Source organism: Capricornis sumatraensis, chromosome 8, assembly GCF_032405125.1.
Source record: "Capricornis sumatraensis isolate serow.1 chromosome 8, serow.2, whole genome shotgun sequence".
NCBI classification, from domain to species: domain Eukaryota; kingdom Metazoa; phylum Chordata; class Mammalia; order Artiodactyla; family Bovidae; genus Capricornis; species Capricornis sumatraensis.
In genome coordinates, this window is record NC_091076.1 from 73,655,643 (window position 1) to 73,676,173 (window position 20,531).

The following is a 20,531-nucleotide window of genomic DNA, read 5'->3' on the forward strand; positions in this document are numbered from 1 at the left end:
GGGAGACAGCTTAAATGTGAGGCGCAACAGTTTCAGAGGATGCCACTTACAGCTGGGGCTGGCAGTCCCTCCCCAGGTTGCATGTTTAACCCAAACCACATCTCAAGACTGAAAACCAACAACCCACAAGCTAACCTTCTGTAGCCACTCAGAAAGAAAGCCAAAGCTCACGCTTGGCAGAGAGAGAACAAACTAGTTTGGAGCTGACTATCATTACTAATAACCACTTGAAGCCAAATTTTCTGCTTCTTATCCATGGATCTGAATTGTAGCAACTGTAGCAGTCTGTGCTAGAAACTCTCCAGGAGTTGTCAAAGGAGCAACTTCTGTCAAGGCTAATCACTCAAAAAGGACAACTGGAGTGAATAAGCAAGTAAAACATGAGCAAATATTTAAATTACACAGATAATTACATGGCATACATTTTATTTATAATAAAATATCATACAGCCATACTAAGGACGTACTAAGAAAAGATATTCTTGGGCAAGTGGAAACACAGTTCTGCTGTAACCCTTATTTTGAAGACACAAATGTGTTCCATCATGATCAACTTATTAGGGAGCAATGTGAGCCTAACACAAACTTTTATTTTGTTCGGGGGAAACAACAGGTAAACACAGAAAACTCCACCCAGCTGAACAGAGCTGCACAGGAACACACAAAACACATACACACACCCCAAACATTCACCAGCTACTGCAGTTCACCACGTGAGCTGACATTCTGAGCCACGCCTAAGCCCATCTGGTGTTCTACCTGCAGGTCCAATTTCAAGTAACTCTCCTTCCATCACTTCACCATAACTTGCAAGCCGCAATCCTTGCAAAACCCACTCTACGAGTAAACTTTATGTCTTTTTCAAGACAGTATTTACATACTTCTTAACCAATGAACATGTAGAAAACACAACTGTTTTATTAGGTTCTTATCTTTTTTTAAAACTATGTCACTGAGGAAGCTTTTGAGTGTTATTCTCCTAACCCCATTTTCCCCGTCAACTCTGTGGTTTTTATTGTGCAATTTTGCACAGTACAATGATTTTTAGGAACGCATGTGTTACCTTATGGCAGAAGTAACTGTATGTCCAGTGGATAATTCAGAAAAGCAAATTGTATGTTGGTATATGTAGTATAAACCCATTTTTGCTTAAAAATACATTTCATGTGTCTGCAGGCATGTGTGTATACATAGACACACACCTGTAAAAGTTTAGAAAAATGTCTGAAAGAACTTCCAAATAGTTAATAGTGGTGCCTCTGAAGGAAAGAAAACAAGTGACTCTCATTTTAAACTTTGTTTTTGTTTGACTTAGATACAGTGAATTGATGTTATCTCTGCAATTAAAAAAATTTTTTTTCCTTTAGAAAATAAAGAAAAAAATTAACAAAAAACAAATTAAAAAAAAAGAAAAACAAATCTGTTTCAACATTAAAAGTATTGAAAAGAGTGATCATTATATAATCTGATTATGTGATTCCCCTGCTTAAAAGTCCTTATTAGATACTCAAACTCCTCAATATTTATGAAGAACCTGGCCCTTCCTAATTCTACAGTTTCATCCCTCACTTTTCCTCCCCTCCTTTATATGCTCAACTAAGATTTATGTAGAATCTTCTATACGCAGGCACTGGGGATAAAGCAATGAGCAACCAAATATGGACCCCACTCTCACAAAGGCTTGAATCTAACAACAGAGACTTCAACCAACAAGAGAAAAACTGCATCTAAAATTACTTAATTAGGGCTTCCCTGGTGGCTCAGTGGTAAAGAATCTGCTTGCCAATGCAAGAAACATGGGTGCGATCCCTGGTCTGGGAAGATCCCACAGGTCAAGGAGCCAGCTTAGCCCATGGTCCACAACTACTGAGCCTATGCTCTAGAGCACGGGAGCTGAAATCACTGAGCCCACATGCCCTAAAGCCTGTGCTCCACAACAAAAGAAGCCACCTCAATGAGAAGCCTGCGCACTGCAGCTACAGAGTAGCCACCACTCTCGGCAACTAGAGAGAAGCCTGCACGGCAACAAAGACCCAGCAGAGCCAAAAATAAATAAATAATCACTTAATTAGAAATACGGCATTACAAGGTGGAAACAGCCAGGCTCAGGGATCAGGAAAAGCTTCCCTGGGAAAGGGAAGTGATATTTACTCTGAGAATTTAAGGATGAGTCAGAGTGGAGCTGATTAAGAGAGACCAGCGCTCCAGGCAAAGAGAATGTGTCATAGCCAAGGGCCAGAGAAGAAGTTGGGCCCTTCAAGGAAGAAGCCAGTATAGCCAAAGAACAAGAACAAAGTGGGGGGTGGGGGCAGTGGAGAGGTATAAAATAAGGCTAGAAGTAGCAGAGACCAATCTTGCAGGGCCCAGTAAACTATTTTAAGGAGTTTGGACCCGATTCTAAGACCGAAGAGAAATAACTGAAGACTGTCAAAGAGGGAAGTGGCATGATCAGAAATGTGTACCTGGAAGCTCATTTGGGTTACTGTCTAAAAAGAAAGGCCTAAGGAGGGCCAGGAATAACTGTGGGAAGACCATTAAGAACTTCTTTCAATAATCTGTGGATTACTGAAATGATGAATGATAGTTTAGACTAGGATAGTGGTAGTAGAAATAGAGAAAAGTAGATGGATTAAAATTATGTTTAGGAGGTAGAGTAAATAGCCCTTGGTATTAACTGAAAAAGAAGGGGTAAAGGATGACTCATATCTCCAGCAAGAGCAAATGCTCACATTCTAGCCTCCAGCCACACTGAAAGACTTGCAGCTCCCTACGCCTTCATGCCTCAAAAGTAGAAATGCCCTGACATCATCCTTCAGCTGCAAATCGCCTCCTCAGTCTAGCCTTCCTTAACTGTGCCCTTTAGGTGTCTTAATTCCTGTTCCCACAGCCTCTCATTCTTGCCTTTATCACAGCACACTGCATTATAATATAATCAAATATTCATGTTTCTATCTTCCCCACATGACAGGGTGCTCCTTAAGGCTAGAAATCATCTTTGTTTATTTCAATCTCTGCATCTCCAAAGCCTAATTACTCAAATGTCTGTGAATAAACTCTCACTTCTCATCTAAATGTATGTTCCTGTTCCGGGGAACAGAGAGTGAACTGAGTTCTTGGGGCCCGCTGTATCAAAGAAAAGGATATGGGAAGATGACCTGGGCATGAGAAAATAGGCAAAAAAGGCAGTGTGGTTTCCTAGCTGGACAGAGAGCTATGAAACTGCAGGCTTCTTCCTCCTGTGCTGGTAGTATAGAACTAAGAGCCCAAACCCAAAGATGTAACTTTAAAAGAAATTAAGGGAAATGATTACTCCAGGATGATGCAGAGGCTGAAAATATACAAAGAGCTTCACCAATAGTTCAGAAAACAAATTACCACATTTTACTCTGCATATATATGTAATTATTTGAAATTTTTACTATTAATATATTATTTGCATAATTTAAAATGTACTAAATATAATAAAATGTAATGGCTCCAATGTGGAGCTGAAAATGCCTCTCTTAGATGCACGCAGAATAAGAACACATGCCCTATGATCCACCAATCCCATTCTTGGGCACATATCCAGACAAACTAATTTGAAAAGAGAGATGCAACCCAATGTTCACAGCAGCCCTGTTTACAATAGCAAGACATGGAAACAGCCTAAAAGTCCACTGACAGATGAATGGATAAAGAAGATGTGTGTGTGTGTGTGTGTGTGTGTGTGTGTGTGTGAGGGAATAGCACTCAGCCATAAAAAGCAAGGAAATAATGCCACTGCAGCAACACGCATGGACCTAGAACTTACCATACTAAGTGAGATGAGTCAGAAAGAGAAAGACAAATAATGTATGATGTCACTCACATGTGGAATTTAAAACAGGACACATGAACTTAACTATGAAATAGAAACAAACTCACAGACATAGAGAACAGAGTTGTGGTTGCCAGGGGAGGAATGGGGTGAGGGAGGGATGGATGGAGAGTTTAAAGGCAGCAAATTCAAATGGTTATAGAATGGACAAATAACAAGATCTAACTGTATAACAACAGGGAACTGTATTAAATATCCTATAAGAAACCATAATGGAAAAGAATATGAAAAAGAATATATATATAAAATGTATAACCGAATCACTCTGCTGTACACCAGAAACAAATATGGCATTGTAAGTCAACTATACTACAATTAAAAAAATAATAATTTAATAAAAAAATAAAAATATGAACTTATAAACATATTACTTAAAAAAATAAACACCTAATGGAAGACAGAGATCTACAAAACATTAATTATAACTTTAATGAGGGATACTCCCTAAAAAATGCCATAAATTACTTTATCAAATTGTCATTGTTGCTTTCATTTTAAAGACACACAGTGGAACTAATCCCATAGAACAATTTGTCTCCCCTTCACGTAGACTTCTGGTCTGAGGTGGTAACATCCAAACTAGAAGTGGTAGCAGTGAGGATTCTGCCACAGTAGCAACCCCTCTGAAGCACCCTCACGTCCTGGGGCCCCATGCACACCATAGCACACAGGAAGCTGGTAGTTTCATTTATAAGCAATGACTTCTTCCCAAGTCATTCAGAAAAGAGCTGAAGGCTAAAGACAGAAGAAGATAAATGGGAATTTTAAATTAAACCCTGAAGGATGAGTCCTCCTATCCCACCACCTTTGACTCATTCTTAGCAGACAACCAAGCCTCCAACTTCAAAGGGGAAACAGACATCATGAAAAGGCCCTCCTTCACCTTCCTCCGACGATACTCACGATCTTACCTGCACCCCCAATTATTCATTCCTCTTTTCCCTCAAGCACAGGAGGGAGCTCTCATCTCTTTTTTTCCGCTATCCACTTCACCTGTGCTCTGGATCCTACTCCTTTCTCATCATTTGCAAGGACATTTCCCCGCCATCTACCTCCTTTCTTTCATAGGTCTTCAACCTATTTATCATTATGTCCCTTCCTCGAGTAGCTGAATCAACTCACTCTCATGACTTCAGTATCATCTATAAGAGGATGCTTTCAAGTATCTTCACCTCTGGCCCAGATCACTCTCGAGTTTCAAATATTTGCTAATCTCTAAGTATCTGCACGTCAGTGTCCTACAGAAATTCCAACATGTCCAAAACTAAACTCATCATATTTTTCCTAAAACCAATTCCACCTTTATCCTCCATCTCAGGGACTGGACCAGTTCACCCAGTTCTCAAGTCAGAAACCTAAGTGCTACTTCCCTCAGCTCCCATGCCCAAATAAGCCCTTTGGATTCAACCTCATTAATATACTCTGTTCACTTTTCCCCATCTACAAAGCCATTTCCTGGTTCAGTTCCTTCTCACATCTCACTTGGATTACTATTGCACCCTCCTGCTCTCCTTATTTCTAGTTTTACTCTTCTCCAAACTTTCCACAAAACATCCAGAGTTCTATTTCTAAAATGCACACCTGACATTTCCCTATTTAAAGCACTCAATGGCTCCCTATGACTTTCTGGGTAAAAGGCCAAAGTCTACTTATTGTATGACCTTTCAACACCTGGTCCCAGCTCATCTCACCATCCACTGTATAAATTTTGCTCTCAGGGCACGATAAACCCGCCATTCTCAATTTACCAACTACTCTGCCTTCTCCCTAGTTTCAAAAATCCCACCCAGAATCCTAAAGCATCATATTGATGACTATGAACCCAGGGCAGGAAAAAACTTTTACTCCTAAATTCATCTTCATCTAGAAAAACTTTTACTAAATTCTATGGTGCCACACAGTGGTGAAAGAGGGAAGCGCATAGTAAAGATAAAGGAAATGTAGGTGGAGGACGTGTATAGAACATCAGGGAGCCTGAAGTGGTCTGATTCCCTGAGATGAATGGGAAATGTCTGCGCAGTGCTCCGTGGCGGCATGCACCAGACTCTCACGCCTACTTAGCTAGTCGTGCTCATGACATCGCTTCCAGGAACTTACATCGCTGGGGCTCAGGCTGCCCAGCCCATTCTCCTGCTCAGAATCCTTCCCAGACTCGGTGCCCTGGGAGGACCGGGGATGGGATGGATGAATCCAGATCTCCAGGCGAGTGGTGTCGTCTCCTACATGCCGGAAAGTGGATTTCTTCCCTTTCCGCCACTGGTCAGGGCTCAGCTCCAATTCTTCGTGTTGCTTCTTTTCCATCTGTTCCGCCTGTAAGACATACAAACATGTAAGCTCAGACTCTCCTGGTATTCAGCCAATAAAGAGAAGTGCTCATCTCACCTGAGCTTGTTTGCTAAGAACTGTAAAAAGTAAAGACTTAGCCATAGTTCCAAAGTACAAAGTATCATCTGTTTTGTCTCATAAAAGTTACTTATTTTGTAAACCAGATGCTGTGGAACACGTACACCCAAGGGCCCTGGAGTGCTCTCCTAAAAATGAGTTTGGTTCTGCACAGAGACTGACTCTACAGCACAGACCAATGGCACCCCTTGAGGACAGTATCAGTCATTTCCTAAAGGACACAGAGATAGTAACAGAAATGCATTCTTCTAGGAAGAAATGATTTTGCCTGCATCCCTACTCACCTTCCGTTTGGTCTCTTCAAACAAGCTCATGAGACTCTCCTTGGCAGTCAGGATAGGGTTGCTGGCAGCTAAACTGCGCATATAATAATAGACAGCATCCAGCTTCCTCCTCTGCAGAAAGAGGTCAGAGACACTGAGTCAACCAGTTCTCTTCCAGACTCCAGCCTGAGTCAGCCAACCCAGGAAACCCTACCATCCCTCCCAAGCTGTAAGGAATTCCAACAAGAAAATGAGAAGGCTACCCATAGGAGAAGCCACGGTGCTAACAGCAGAGCTCTCCTCTCACCCAGGACCATGTCTAACATGCAGAGCTACTCTCAAAGCCACACACTCAGAAGCGGAGGAGAAGAGTAAAAAGCCTCACAAAATAGGGAAGCAATTACATTTTCTCTTTAGAGAAAGAAAACGGTCAGCCTGTACTAGTTATTATTATATTTAAATTATAAATAACAATGGCAATATCACTGATTAAGCGTAACTGTGAGGCAAATGATGAGCACTTCAGAAACAGTATTTCTGTTTCTGAAGGAAGTAAGAAAAACTGCCCAAGGAAACCCAAGGAAACTGCCCCGTAGAGATTATTATTCCCATTTAAATGATGAGAGACAGGAGCTCCGGAAGATTATTATGTAACTTGGTCAATAAGGTCTCAAAGCCAAATCTCTGATAAGCTAGTATTTGAACCAAGGCCTCCCTGGCTCCTAAGTTCACATTTGCACTACTGACTCTACTGAGAAAAGGAAACTATTACTCAATGCATTCAGCAAATAAACACTTCAAGTCCAACTGTACACCCATTAATCAGGAAATCAAAGGGAGAGCGTTAGAAGGAAAGAAAATCAAAAGCCTTTCTATCTTTCCATCATATACACCTCTACCCTTTCCCTGTTTCAAAATGTACCTAGACTACTACTTCCTTCTCTCCCCAGCACCTACTTACTCTTTAAAAAGTTCCACCTTATTCTAAGCTCAACTGCCTGAGCGTGACTTTGGTCCTGCCACCTATTATGTGTAAGCCTAAGAAAGTCAACCGAGAAAAATTTCCTTATCTGTAAAATGAAGATATTCACCAACATATATAGCTCCTGAAAAGAATAAAATTCACATAATTATACATTTAAAGGAATATCTGGTACATGGTTTCAGTCAGTTAAATGGAAGCTATCTTGTATGTTATTCTAATTATGCCACTCCCTTGATTTTACAGTAATTGATCAGTCCGACTGATTTTTTTCATATTTTAACATCTCTGAAGTCAAGATACAACTCACAATCAATAACTACCATCATCTTACTTTAGCTCACATTTTTCTTTCTTAGCGGCATAGAAAATTATGTCTCCAGCAATCAACTGCATCATATCCTATCAAGTGCAATTTGTATTGTTGTCTGTACACACTTGTCTTCTCAATGTTTTTTTTTCAGGACAGAAACCATATCAAATTACCTAGCAAAACACTGCACAGCATGTTCTCAGCAAATGCTTGGGATCCACTGAAGGAAAAGTTATAGAAAAGTTGAGAAAGTGATATTAAAAGACAATTAATTGGGTTAAGACAGAGAAAGAAAAAGAGGGACAGAAGAAAAGAACCTGCAGAGAGTACTAACTTAGGTCAGAAGTCCATGAAAAAACACATAGCAATTTAGTTTGTGTGGCAACAAACCACTGAGGGAAGACACAAGATTAATACTCAAAAATCAGTTGTATTTATATATATTAGTAATGAACAATCTGGAAAAGAAATTAGGAAATAATTCATAATAGCATCAAAAAGAACAACATACCTTATTTATACCTTAGGAATAAATTTAACCAAGGAAATGCAAAACTTTTAAACTGAAAATGACAAACATTTCTGAAAGAAATCAAAGAAGACCTAAATAAATGGAAAATATCCTGTGTTTTCGCAACAAAAGACTTAGTACTGTTAGGATATAAACAGACCTCAAAGCCCTCTAAAGAGTCAATACAATCCTTATCAAAATCACAGTTGACTCTTTTGGCAGAAAAGAAAAAGTCGATCCTAAAATCTATACGGCATTCCAAAAAATCCCAGACAACCAACCAATGTTGAAAAAGAACAAAGTTAGAAGACTCACATACCCCAATCTAAAAACTTACCACAAAGCTGCAGTAATTAAAGCAACATAGTACTCATACATGAGAGAGAATTGAGAGTCCAGAAGTAAATTTATCATATATCAACTGACTTTTAAAAATATTAAGACTATTTAACGGGGAAAGAATAATCTCAACAAATGATGCTAGGAGAATTAGACAGCCACATGCAAAAGAATAAATTAGACCCTTACTTCACACCATAAATTAACCAAAAATGGATCAGTGACCTAAACAGAGGAATTAAAACTATTAAAAAAAAAAAAAAGATTCCTGTATTTTCGTCTAAATAAATAAGAAACCTTAACTTTTAATTTGGTTAAGCATTTCTTAGCTATGACATCAAAAAACAAGCAACAAAAGTAAAAATAGATAAGCCACACTTTATCAAAATTAAAAACTTTGTTGAAAGGCCACTATCAAGAGAGTGAGAAGACAACCCATAAAATGGGAGAAAATATTTATAAATCACCTATCTGATTAAGGTCAGACTATATAAAGAACTGCTACATCTCAACAATAAAAGACAACTCAGTTTAAAAATATGCAAAGGATTTGAATACACTTTTCTCCAAAGAAGATACACAGATGGCCAACAAGAACATAATAAAACCAGTACTCATTAGGGAAATGCAAGTCAAAACCACAATGCCATACAGCTTTGAAGGCAATTAGGTTGGCTACTATTCAAACACACACACACACAACAAAAAGTAGTGTGCTTTAGCAAGGACGGAGATAAATTGGAATCCTTGTGGGACTGTCAAATGGTACAGCTGTTGGTACGGTGATTCGTCAGAAAACTGAAAATGCTATTGCCAGATTACCACATGATCCAACATCTCCACTTCTGAGTATATGCCCAAAAGAATTGAAAGCAGGGTCTTGAAGAGGTATTTGTACACTCATATTCATAGTGGTATTATTCACAATGGTCAAAGGTAGACATGTCCACTGAGAAATGAAATGAAAAACAAAATATGGTATATACACAACTGAATATTACTCAGCCTTAAGGAGAAAACTGACATGAGCTGTAACATGGACGAACCTTGAGGATTTAATGCTAAGTGAAATAAGCCGGTCACAAAAAGACAGATACTTTTTGATTCCATGTATATTCAGTAACTAGAGTACACAAGGATGAGATGGCTGGATGGCATCACGGACTCGATGGACGTGAGTCTGAGTGAACTCCAGGAGATGGTAATGGACAGGGAGGCCTGGTATGCTGCGATTCATGGGGTCGCAAAGAGTCAGAGACGACTGAGCGACTGAACTGAACTGAGAGTACACAAATTCACAGAGACAGAAAGAAGAAAGGTGGTTACCAATGGCCAGAGGGAGGGGAGAACAGAGAGCTGCTGTTTAATGGGTAGAGAGTTTCAGTTCTGTAAGATGAAAAGAGTTCTGGAGATTAACTGCACAACAACGTGAATGTACTCAACACTACTGAAACATCACGCTTTTAAAGATGGCAAATTTTGCTTTCTGTGTGATTACAGTTGAAAAAATTTTTTGCTGAGGTTTGACAGTAAACAAAACTCTGTAAAGCAACTATCCTTCAATTAAAAGTTAAATAAGTTAATTTTTTTTAATTTTCTTGGTTTTAAAAAAATGGTTAAAGGACTTGAACAGACTAATAAGCATATGAAAAGATGCTAAATATCATTAAACATTAGGGAAGTGCAAATCAAAAGTGAGCTACCACTTCACACAAACTGATTGTAAAGTTTACGTGAAAAGGCAAAAAAAAAACAGAAACATCCAGGATAGCCTACACAATACTGACACTACCCGACTTCCAGATTTGCTATAAAGTTAGCAATGGCAACCTACTCCAATATTCTTGCCTGGAAAATTCCAGGGATGGAGGAGCCTGGTAGGCTACAGTCCCATGGGGTCTCAAAGAGTCAGACACGACTGGGTGACTTCACTTTCTTTCTTTCTGTAGTTCCTTTTGGAGAAGGAAATGGCAACCCACTCCAGTGTTCTTGCCTGGAGAACCCCATGAACAGAGGGGCCTGGTGGGCTACACAGTCTGTGGGGTTGCAAAGAGTCGGACACCACTAAGCAACTCACACACACGCACACACAGTAATCAAGATAGTGTGGTACACACACACACACAGTGATCAAGATAGTGTGGTACACACACACACACACACACAGAGTAATCAAGATAGTGTGGTACTGGCCAGAGAATAAACAAGTAGATCAATGAAACGGAACAGAGAACCCAGAAACACGCCTTCACAAATACAGTCAGTTGATTTCTGACAAAGGAGCAAAGGCAGTTTAAAGGAGAAAGCAGAGTCTTCTCAGCAAATGGTGTTGAAAACTGGACACCCACATGCAAAACAATGAATCTATACACAGACATTACACCTTTCACAGAAATTAACTCTAAATGGACTACAGACTTACATGCAAAATGTAAAACTCTACAACTCCTAGGAGACGACAGAGAAGAAAATCTAGGTAACGTGTTTAGCCATGCCTTCTCAGATACAACACAGAAAGCACAATCCATAAAAAAAAGTTGATGAAGTTCTTAGATTTCATTGATTTTTAAAAACTTCTGCTCTGTGAAAGACACTAAGAAAATAAAAACTACAGATTGAGAGAAAATATTTGTAAAACATGTATCTGATAAAGGACTGGTATCCAAAATATGTGAGCTCTAAAAATTGAACAATAGGGACTTCCCTGGTGGTCCAGTGGCTAAGATGGCAAGCTTCCAATGCAGGGAAGCTTAGGTTCGATTCCTGGCCAGGGAATTAGATCCCACAGGCCACAACTAAAATATTCTGAATGCCTCAAGGAAGACTGAAGACTCTGCATGCCACAACTAAGACTCAGCACAGTCAAAAAACAACAACAACAATAAGAAAACAATCCAATTTAAGAATGGGCGAAAGATCTAAACAGACATCTCACCAAAAATACACAGAAAGCAAATAAGCATATGAAAAGATCCTGTACATCATTTGTCAGTAGGGAATTGCAAGTTAAAACAAAGCCTAACGCAAATAGGATTCTGCAGAACTATTAGAAAGAGCAAAATCCAGAACACTGACAAGACCAAATGCTTAAAAGGATCCACAGCAATAGGTGGGAATGCCAAATGGTACAGCCACTTTGGAAGACAGTTTGACAGGTTCTTCCAAAACTATATATACCCTAACCACACAACCCAGCAATCACACTCCTAAGTAGCTATCCAAATGAGTTGAGAACTTATGTCCACAAAAAAACGTACACACAAATGCTTCCAACATTTGATAGTCAAAACCAGGACATAACCAAGATGTCCTTCAACAGGGGAATGGATAAACTGTGGTACATCGATACACTGGAATACTACTCATCAATAAACAAAAAGAGCTATCAAGTCACAAAAATCCCTGTAAGTGCTAAATGAAAGAAGGCAACATGAAAAGGCTACACACAGTAGGGTTCCAACTATATGACATTCTGGAAAAGTCAAAACTAGAGAGAGAGTTAAAAATATCAGTGACTGACAGAGGCTTGGGGGAGGGCAGAGGGATAAAGAGGTGAACCGCGAAGCACAGGGTATTATTTTTAGGGCAGTGAAAACATTCTGTGATCCTGTAATGGTGGACACATGTCACTATACATTTGTTCAAACTCAGAGTGTACAATAATAAAAGTGAACCCAAGTGTAAGCTGCAGACTTTAGTATTAATAAATGTACCTGTACTGGCTCATTAACTATAACTAATGTATTATACTAATGAAAGATGTTATTAATAGGGAAAACTGAGAGTTGAAGTAGACGGGAACTCTCTGTACTTTCTGTTCAATTTTTCTGTAAACCTAAAACTGACCAAAAAATTTTAAAAATATAGTAAAGAAGAAGAAAAAAAAAGTCCCCAGGTAGTGAGGAGGGAACCACAATGAGATATCACTTCATACCCACTAGGTTGGTCATATTCAAAGCAATGAAAAGTAATAAATGTCAGCAAGAACATGAAGAAACTGGAACTCTCCTACACTGCTGGTAGAAATGTAAAATGCTGCAATCACTATAAAAAATAGCTTGGCAGATTCTCAAAAAGAGAAACAGAATTACCATTTGACCAGCAATCTCACTCCTAGGTACAGACCATAATTAATGGTTAATTTTCTTACATGAATTTTATCACAATTTTTTTAAAAGCCATTGAGGGGAAATTTTTTAAATATATTTTCTAGTTAACAAATAAGACTAAAGGGGAGAGAAAAAGCCACAAAGAGGGGCAAAAAAAATCTCAACACATATCAAAAAGAGAATAGGACAGAGGTAGAAAGTAGAGAGAGAAATTCATAGATTCCGCAAGAAGTGTTTCCTTAAACCACATTCCTTATTAACAATGTCAATCCATAATTAAAGAGTTAGGAATTTTTTATTTTTGTAGAATAAAGGATAAAAGTATCAATTCAAACACTGTTTATGTGGGCAATGAATTTTACAGCATTAAGAAAACTCTCCCTGCCGATGAACACGTTAACTGCTTCTTATATTTAAACCTTCGGTACCTACAACTGGCCCCTCCCCCTTGACGTCAGTTTCCTTACTAGGGGCTCCATCAGATCCCAAGGCTCACTGTGAGAGCCACATTTAGAGGAGTTCAGCAAGATCAGAGAGGTACAGTTTGGCATATACTGTGTTTCTGCTAAAAAGACTCCTAAGGTGAAAAGCTCAGATGAATAACGGGATGATCTGGGGAAAGGAAGGAAGGATGTACTTCAGGCTAGTTGAGGACTTTAAAGGGGAGAAATACAGGGAGCCTTCCTTCCCTTCTAGAGATGAGTAACCTAGTTCAACCCAGGGAAGGGAAACAAGACTAGATTCAGAGCAGAAACCTTGGTCAAAAACGAGAGAGTAATGTCTGACTGCCGCATAAGCATTCCCCTGGGAACTTAAGTGTAGTGAAAGTGGATTCAGCTGAAGTGAAAAGTCCCTCACAACTTACCTCTGAAAGCAACAGTTAACAAAAGGAGTTTGAGGATGGCAGATAGAACGGGGTACACTTTGGGCTGGGTGTTCAGATGAGTTCTAGTTTCAGGAGCTGATGCTATCAAAATCCATATATCTTACATATTGCCTGCAAAATACTTCCCCATCCAAAATTTCTTACCGTATACACAGCCAGCAGAGCCAACTGGTTATAAGGGCGCCCATTCTTTGGAGCAATATGCTGGGCCTTCAGGTACCAACTAGAACAGAAAAACAATTTTTAAAAAATGTTTCTGTATTAACACCTTCCCAATTTATCACCTGATAGCCCTTACTACTTAAGCTGTAACCATCGAGTGGTAGAGCATGAGGCCTAAGGGAGCACCTGCAGGACGTATATACAGGACGCAGCTCAGGTGGGCCACTGCTCTTAACAGGGCCTAGGTTAAAGCCACACAGGGAAGAGGAGTAACAAAGAGGCAACAGTACCTGCGTGCCTTCCCATAATTTGCCGTGTCGTTGGCTTGCTCCCGATACCTGGCAATATCTCCTTGGCAAATCATACATCGCTGGGCACTGATCAAGGCATATTTTACCTTCAGGAGAAACGACCAGTTAGCAGCATCTACCCAAGAAACTCTAACTTCAACCCCAAAGGACAGGGAGAGGGTCAAAATCACAGAGCAACATTAATAAGGGACCAGCAATCCTCAACAAAGTCCAGTCAAATGGAAAAAATATTCTGCCTGTCTTTGTAGTAGCTGAGTAACCTCAACTAAGTCTCTGGGACTCAGCTTCTCCATCGGAATATAAAAATACCTATCTCACAGGGAAACTGGAGGGAAAATGTGTAAGAATCCTTTATGAATTATAAAGTGATATACAGGGATTTCCCTGGCAGTCCAGTGATTAAGACTTAGCACATTCACTGCTACAGGCCTGGGTATGATCCCTGGTTGGGGAACTATGATTCCCCAAGCCAGGCACAGTGATATACAAGTAGAGTACTAAAACTGTTGTTTGTTCTTTCCTTTGCATCTTTCCATCATCTTTCTCTCCTCAAACTATTAAAACAACTGTACTGTGTTACTGCACTCCATCTCCTTTGCAGGACAATAATAATTCCCTAAAACAGTAAGTTACCCTTTTCCAAACACCCACAACATCCGGGACTGGGAATACTACATGTATGTTTTCTCACTGATGGGCTTGGCATCTGTCCCTCAAAGAGAAGACAAGAGTAAAACTTTAACTACCCTAAGACATGAGCTCAACCAAAAAACCTTCTTAAGGAACATCACTTCATAACATGTATATGCTGTTACTACATACCGTTAGGAGCTTCGCTGGTGGCTCAGCAGTAAAGAATCAGCCTGCCAATGCAGGAGACGTGGGGTTCGATCCCTGGGTTGGGAAGATCCCTTGGAAAAGGGAATGGCTACCCACTTGAGCATTCTTGCCTGGAGAATTCCATGGGCAGAGGAGCCTGGTGGGCTATAGTCCATGGGGTTGCAAAGAATCGGACAAGACTAAGCAACTAACACTTCACCTGGCTAACATCTTGGGTCTTCAGCCTTAGCTTAACCATGACTTCCTCAGGCTTCTATGATCCGCTAGGCCCCTTTACACCTATACCACACCCCCACAACACTCTTTGCAGAAGCCGCTACACCTGCAGTTACTAATCCAACACCTGTACTCATCCCTAATCAAAGTAAACTCTGAGAGCTGGGACCACAGCGTTCCTGTTCCAGGCTGAATTATGTGTGCCTAGAATGGCACCTGGTGCGTAGGAGGGATTCAACAAGTACTTGTTGATTAGTAATACAGCTTCTGCATGGCAACTGATCAGAAAGAGCAGAAAGGCAAGAAGAAGCCTCTTCTCCATAAATCACACTCGTTTCTCTAATGAATTGACCTCTTACTCTCCCTTGGCCCTTTCCTCTCAACATATAATTACGTAAAGTCTCTCCAAGCTTAAAAGCAAACTTCTCTTGGCACTGTGTCTTTTAACTACTAACTTCCTTTCCCTCCTTGCCTTCACAGCCTTCTTACAAGAACAGCCTAGGGTACCCTCTCATTATATCTGCTACCCTACTTCTCATTCACTTCCATCTGGTTTCCATCCTCCCCAAGTAACATAACTCCTGATAAGGTCATCCAACCCAACCGATACTTTTCAGCAATTGCAACATGTGAGCGTTTTTATAGCACTTGACCATTTTAACCACCACCACCCTAAAATCTGACACCTTGCTCTCAGGCTGGCTCTCCTAGTTTCCCAACTTTATAGGTGGTGTGTGTGTGAAGTCGCTCAGTCGTGTCTGACTCTTTGCGACCCCATGGACTGTAGCCCACCACGCTCCTCTGTCCATGGGATTTTCCAAGCAATAGTACTGGAGTGGATTGCCATTTCCTTCTCCAGGGGATCTTCCTGACCCAGGGATCGAACCCAGGTCTCCCACATTGTAGACAGACGCTTTACCGTCTAAGCTACGAGGGAAGTCACTGACAACTTCTGAATCTCTATCACCACTCCAGCTCTTTCAGAGCTCCAGACAGACTAAAACATTCATTTGTTCATTTCCAGCTCCTCTACTCAAGCTGATTCAAAACAGAACTAACCTCCTCCTTCCCAGCCTCTCTTCTAGGGCACAAAATGTGGGGAGGATCTGGACTCCTCCTCACGCCTCCAATCTCGACATTCACACTGAACCAGCCGGCAATTCAGTGCTGCTCCCTACAGTCTTCCAATCTGTCTCCTCTTCACCTCCACTTCCTCTACCTCAGTTCACGCCCACACCCAACTCTCCTACCTCCACTCTTGCCCAAACTCATCTAATTGCTGAGTGATCCCCAAGAACATATCTATGCCATCCATTTGCTGAAAATCAATCAATAGCTCCTCACTCCTTTCAGGAAAAAAATCCAAAATCTTCAGCATGACACATAAGAGTTTATGATCCATCCCTTCCTCCTTCATTAACTTTACCTCCTCCAACAGCCCAATCCACATTACAGACATCAGCATGCTGACTTCTTCTACTTTCCCAAGGTGTGGTCCTCTCACTGTGCCCTGTTTCTAAACTGCCCCTTCCACTCCTAGTCATGTTTCAAAACTCAACCTGACAGTCGCTAAGAAACCTTCTTTGACCCCCCATCAGTCTACAGCAGACCCAATGCCCTCTACACTCTATACATACCACTACTATAGTATTTATGACGTTACATTATAACTGTTGCTTTAATTCATCTGTTCCCCCACAGGGCTATATCTTTCATTCTTGTATCCTCAACACCCAGCACATTCAGTTCAGTTCAGTTCAGTTGCTCAGTCGTGTCCGACTCTTTGCGACCCCATGAATTGCAGCACGCCAGGCCTCCCTGTCCATCACCAACTCCTGGAGTTCACCCAAACTCACACGCATCGAGTTGGTGATGCCATCCAGCCATCTCATCCTCTGTCATCCCCTTCTCCTCCTGCCCCCAATCCCTCCCAGCATCAGAGTCTTTTCCAATAAGTCAACTCTTCGCATGAGGTGGCCAAAGTATTGGAGTTTCAGCCTCAGCATCACTCCTTCCAATGAACTAACACTAAATAAATGCTAAGTGAATGAATAAATTTAAGATAAAGAAGCTGGCTTACTGTCTTTCGTAATGGCTTGCTGCGAATGGCAAGACCATCCATGTAGTCCTCCAGTTTGAACTTGTAAGTGACCTGCAGCTTCTGAAGCAAACTATCAAAGAAGTCACTACCCTATAAAGAGAAAAAATAAAAATCAGCCAAATCAGCCTGTTCTGATTCATTCTACCCAGAAACTGAGGCAAGTAACCCTTTCATAGTTCTGCTATTGTTCAGCCAGCAGATGTTAAGGGAGGTATGTGCAGTATTTAGTGGCCACCAACTAAACCCAAGACAAATTAATAGCATAAGCCTTTCCATGGTTTTAAAGACATGAAAACACACACAGGATTTGCCTGGCAGTCCAGTGGTTAAGACTGAGCTTCCAATGCAGGGGGCATGGGTTTGATCCCTGGTCAGGGAACTAAGATCCCACATGCTGCAAGGTGCAGTCAAAAACACACACACACATGAACACACACTCCAGGTAAGACATTCAGAAAGCTTCCAAGCTCAAAACTAACTCCACCAGTCAGGTAAGTTATAGTGTCAAGGAAGCAACAGAGGAAGGGTAGGCCTAAACTCAAGAAAAGAGCATAAAGTTTGTGGTCAAAGCTCTATTATAAAACATAGTATTTCGGGTGGTAAAAACTCATCACAACTAAACAATGCTGAAGCCTTTATCCTGAGGGCATAAAGATGATGGTTTACCTCATCCAAGAGCTCCAAAAGTCTGTTCCGAATCTGTTCTGGGTTCTCAACATTCGGATCCTTGAGAAGCTGCCTGAACTTCTCAATCACCTGATAGAAAGCATTCTTCCACAGGATCTGATCCACATTCTGATTATCAGAGAACTCAATATCTAATAGAATACAGCGCTCATATAGCTGCAGCAGTTCAGCTCTGGAATAAAATACATGCAACTTCTAGCTCCAAATAAACCACAGGAAAGGCTAGACCCAAGACCTGAGGTTCCTGCAAATCACACACCTTCCTTGGCAGGAAATCCAAAATGCCACCAGGTATAGCTCTCACTCTAGCTTCCATTCTGCACAGCAGAATGTCATTCTATAGACAAGTTGTCTAGGAAAGTAGTTCTTCCCCATATACCTCTACCTGAATTTAATAGCCAAAGTAACAGGGTACATGCTGTTTATTTCTTGGCACTTTCCTTTTCCATATCCAGAGTCCATGCTCTATTAAAAGATTTTTTTCTTCTTAAAAAGTGGGAAGCACCATCATTTCTAGGACTAGAAACAAATTTTTTCTGCTCTGTTCTTTTCCTAACTTCCCTTCCCTTATAAAAATTAATGGGAAAGGGAGGTAACACCTGGGAGTTTATCTGAAAGGCTTCTCCCTTCCTCAGCTTTGGGGCCCTATACACCTCCAGCTTATTCCTACTCCCCTTCAGCCAGGATGGGACTCTCCCCCCCATACCTGAGCTGAGCCATCTTCTCCAGGCCCTCAGGACTGATGCGGTCCCTGGAGAGCAGGTTGCTGAGCTGCAGTTCTTGGTTGTCAGCCACCCGGAGGAGCCGGTGCAGTTCCTGTTGCTGCATGTTCCTCACGTGCTGCTCCACCTCCTCAGGACTCATGGTGCTGGCAGGGAGAGGGCTACACACATACTGTCCTGATGGAGCTGGGAAGCCCGGGTAGTAAGGCGCTGGGTACACACCGTTCGTAGGGCCCACCGGGTACTGCAGAGGGCTGTAGCCTGTGTAAGGATACTGGGAGGCAGGGCCTGGTGCCCGGGGGTAATAATAGGGGTTGTCGGAGTTCTGAAACTTATAGTAAGAGGCTTGGGCCTGGCGTGAGTCACCCCAAGAGGTAGGGCTGACTTCATCATCAGTGTCCAAGAAATGTAGCTGCGGCGTCTGGCTCTTTAGAGCGGGTTTCTGTTCAGGATTGTTTGGGTCCCACAATCGTCGAGTGGTGCCTCCCCGGCCCCAACTCCGAGTTCCCTTGCTACCAGTTCCAAATAAAAGCCGAGGTCCCAAAGGTGTCGACTCTGGAGAACCGGCTGAACTGACCGACAGAGTGGTGTGGGCAGGGAGAATGAGAATGCCCCGGCCGCGACCCCGAAGCTCCTGTCTCAGGTTTTTGGACTCCTGCTTCTCAGAGCCTTTGCCCCCACCGCTCGAGCCTTTGTCTGGCTTTAACCTATCCACCTCTTCCCTGGCAGACCTCACCACTGGGGAATCTTTGTTCATGGTTTCTGCATCGAAAGTCACTCGAAGAGTACCTCGATTTTCTTTACCATTGCTTTTCTGCTCTCCCTCCCCTCGGCCAGACCAGCTTCTTTCTGAATGTTTCTTCCTCTCTGAGTTCCTCCGTGGTCCATCGGGCTCATCAATTCTGTCCTCATCCAAGGAGTCAGTTGAGGACATAGACACCTGCTTCTTCAGTCGAGGCCTCTCCTTGGTCCGATCCTGGCGGCGGCGGCGACTTCCACTGTCAGTCAGGCCAGCCCCCTCGGCGCTGTTGTTGCTCCCGGCTGAGCTGGTGCTGCAAGTGCGGTAGCGGTTCCTGCGTTTGTCTGAGCGGGAGTAACGCTTGGCAGAACCCGGCTTCCCCGGAGCCGATTCTTCGATCGCCTTCTTCACCCCCTCCCCCTTTTCTACCCTCTTTCCTTTTTCTCCCTTTGCAGCCCTTACTCTGTCACCACTTAAGCTCTTTTCAGCCTCCTCTCTGTCTGGCTTGCTCACCACCTCCTCTTTCACATTTCCCCTACACTCATCTTCCTCTACCCTCAGTTGCTCTACCTGGTTGAGGATTTCTTCCTCTTCCACCCGGCTGGTGGCTTCTTTGTTAACAGTCTGCAAACGCCTTCCTGGCTGATAGATCTGCATGTCTGGTTTCTTTGTCCTCTTAATAATTCTTAGGCTTCGATCCTCTTGTCCAACAGTCCCAGGAAAGGACTCCTGTGCCCGAATATTTTCTGAGTCTACAGGACCATTTTGCTGTGGGTTGTCTTTGCAGACATCTTTAATGAGCTGGGTACAATTTCCAACAGCAGAAGAATCTCTGTCATTAACAACTTCATTCTTCAATTCGTCACTCCCAGAGGGTTCCTTGATTTTAGGTCTGTTTCTTAGTCGGGAAAGACCAGGCTTATAGATTTCCAGATCTGGGCGCCTGTTATCTTTTCGCTGCCTGGGCTCCTTCATATTTTCTGCCATGTTGGAGAGAGTGTTGGGGAGGAAAAGGTGGAAGAATAAAGGGGAAGAAGAAGAAAAAAACTGTCATTAAAAGTAAAGCAAGAATTACACGTCCAAGTGTT

At 41.8% G+C, this 20,531-nt stretch overlaps 1 protein-coding gene across 1 annotated transcript in view; it reads right to left on the reverse strand.

Moving 5' to 3' along the window:
- The window catches only part of SMG6 (SMG6 nonsense mediated mRNA decay factor), a 198,909-nt gene that overhangs the window by 176,226 nt on the left and 2,152 nt on the right, over window positions 1-20,531 (reverse strand). Inside the window, exons 2-8 of the mRNA XM_068976479.1 lie at window positions 18,689-20,423; window positions 17,962-18,154; window positions 17,275-17,385; window positions 14,118-14,224; window positions 13,810-13,888; window positions 6,547-6,657; window positions 5,957-6,169 (exon numbers count right to left, since the gene is read on the reverse strand). Coding sequence (XP_068832580.1) covers window positions 5,957-6,169; window positions 6,547-6,657; window positions 13,810-13,888; window positions 14,118-14,224; window positions 17,275-17,385; window positions 17,962-18,154; window positions 18,689-20,423 — 2,549 coding nt within the window. The remainder of the gene's footprint in view (window positions 1-5,956; window positions 6,170-6,546; window positions 6,658-13,809; window positions 13,889-14,117; window positions 14,225-17,274; window positions 17,386-17,961; window positions 18,155-18,688; window positions 20,424-20,531) is intronic.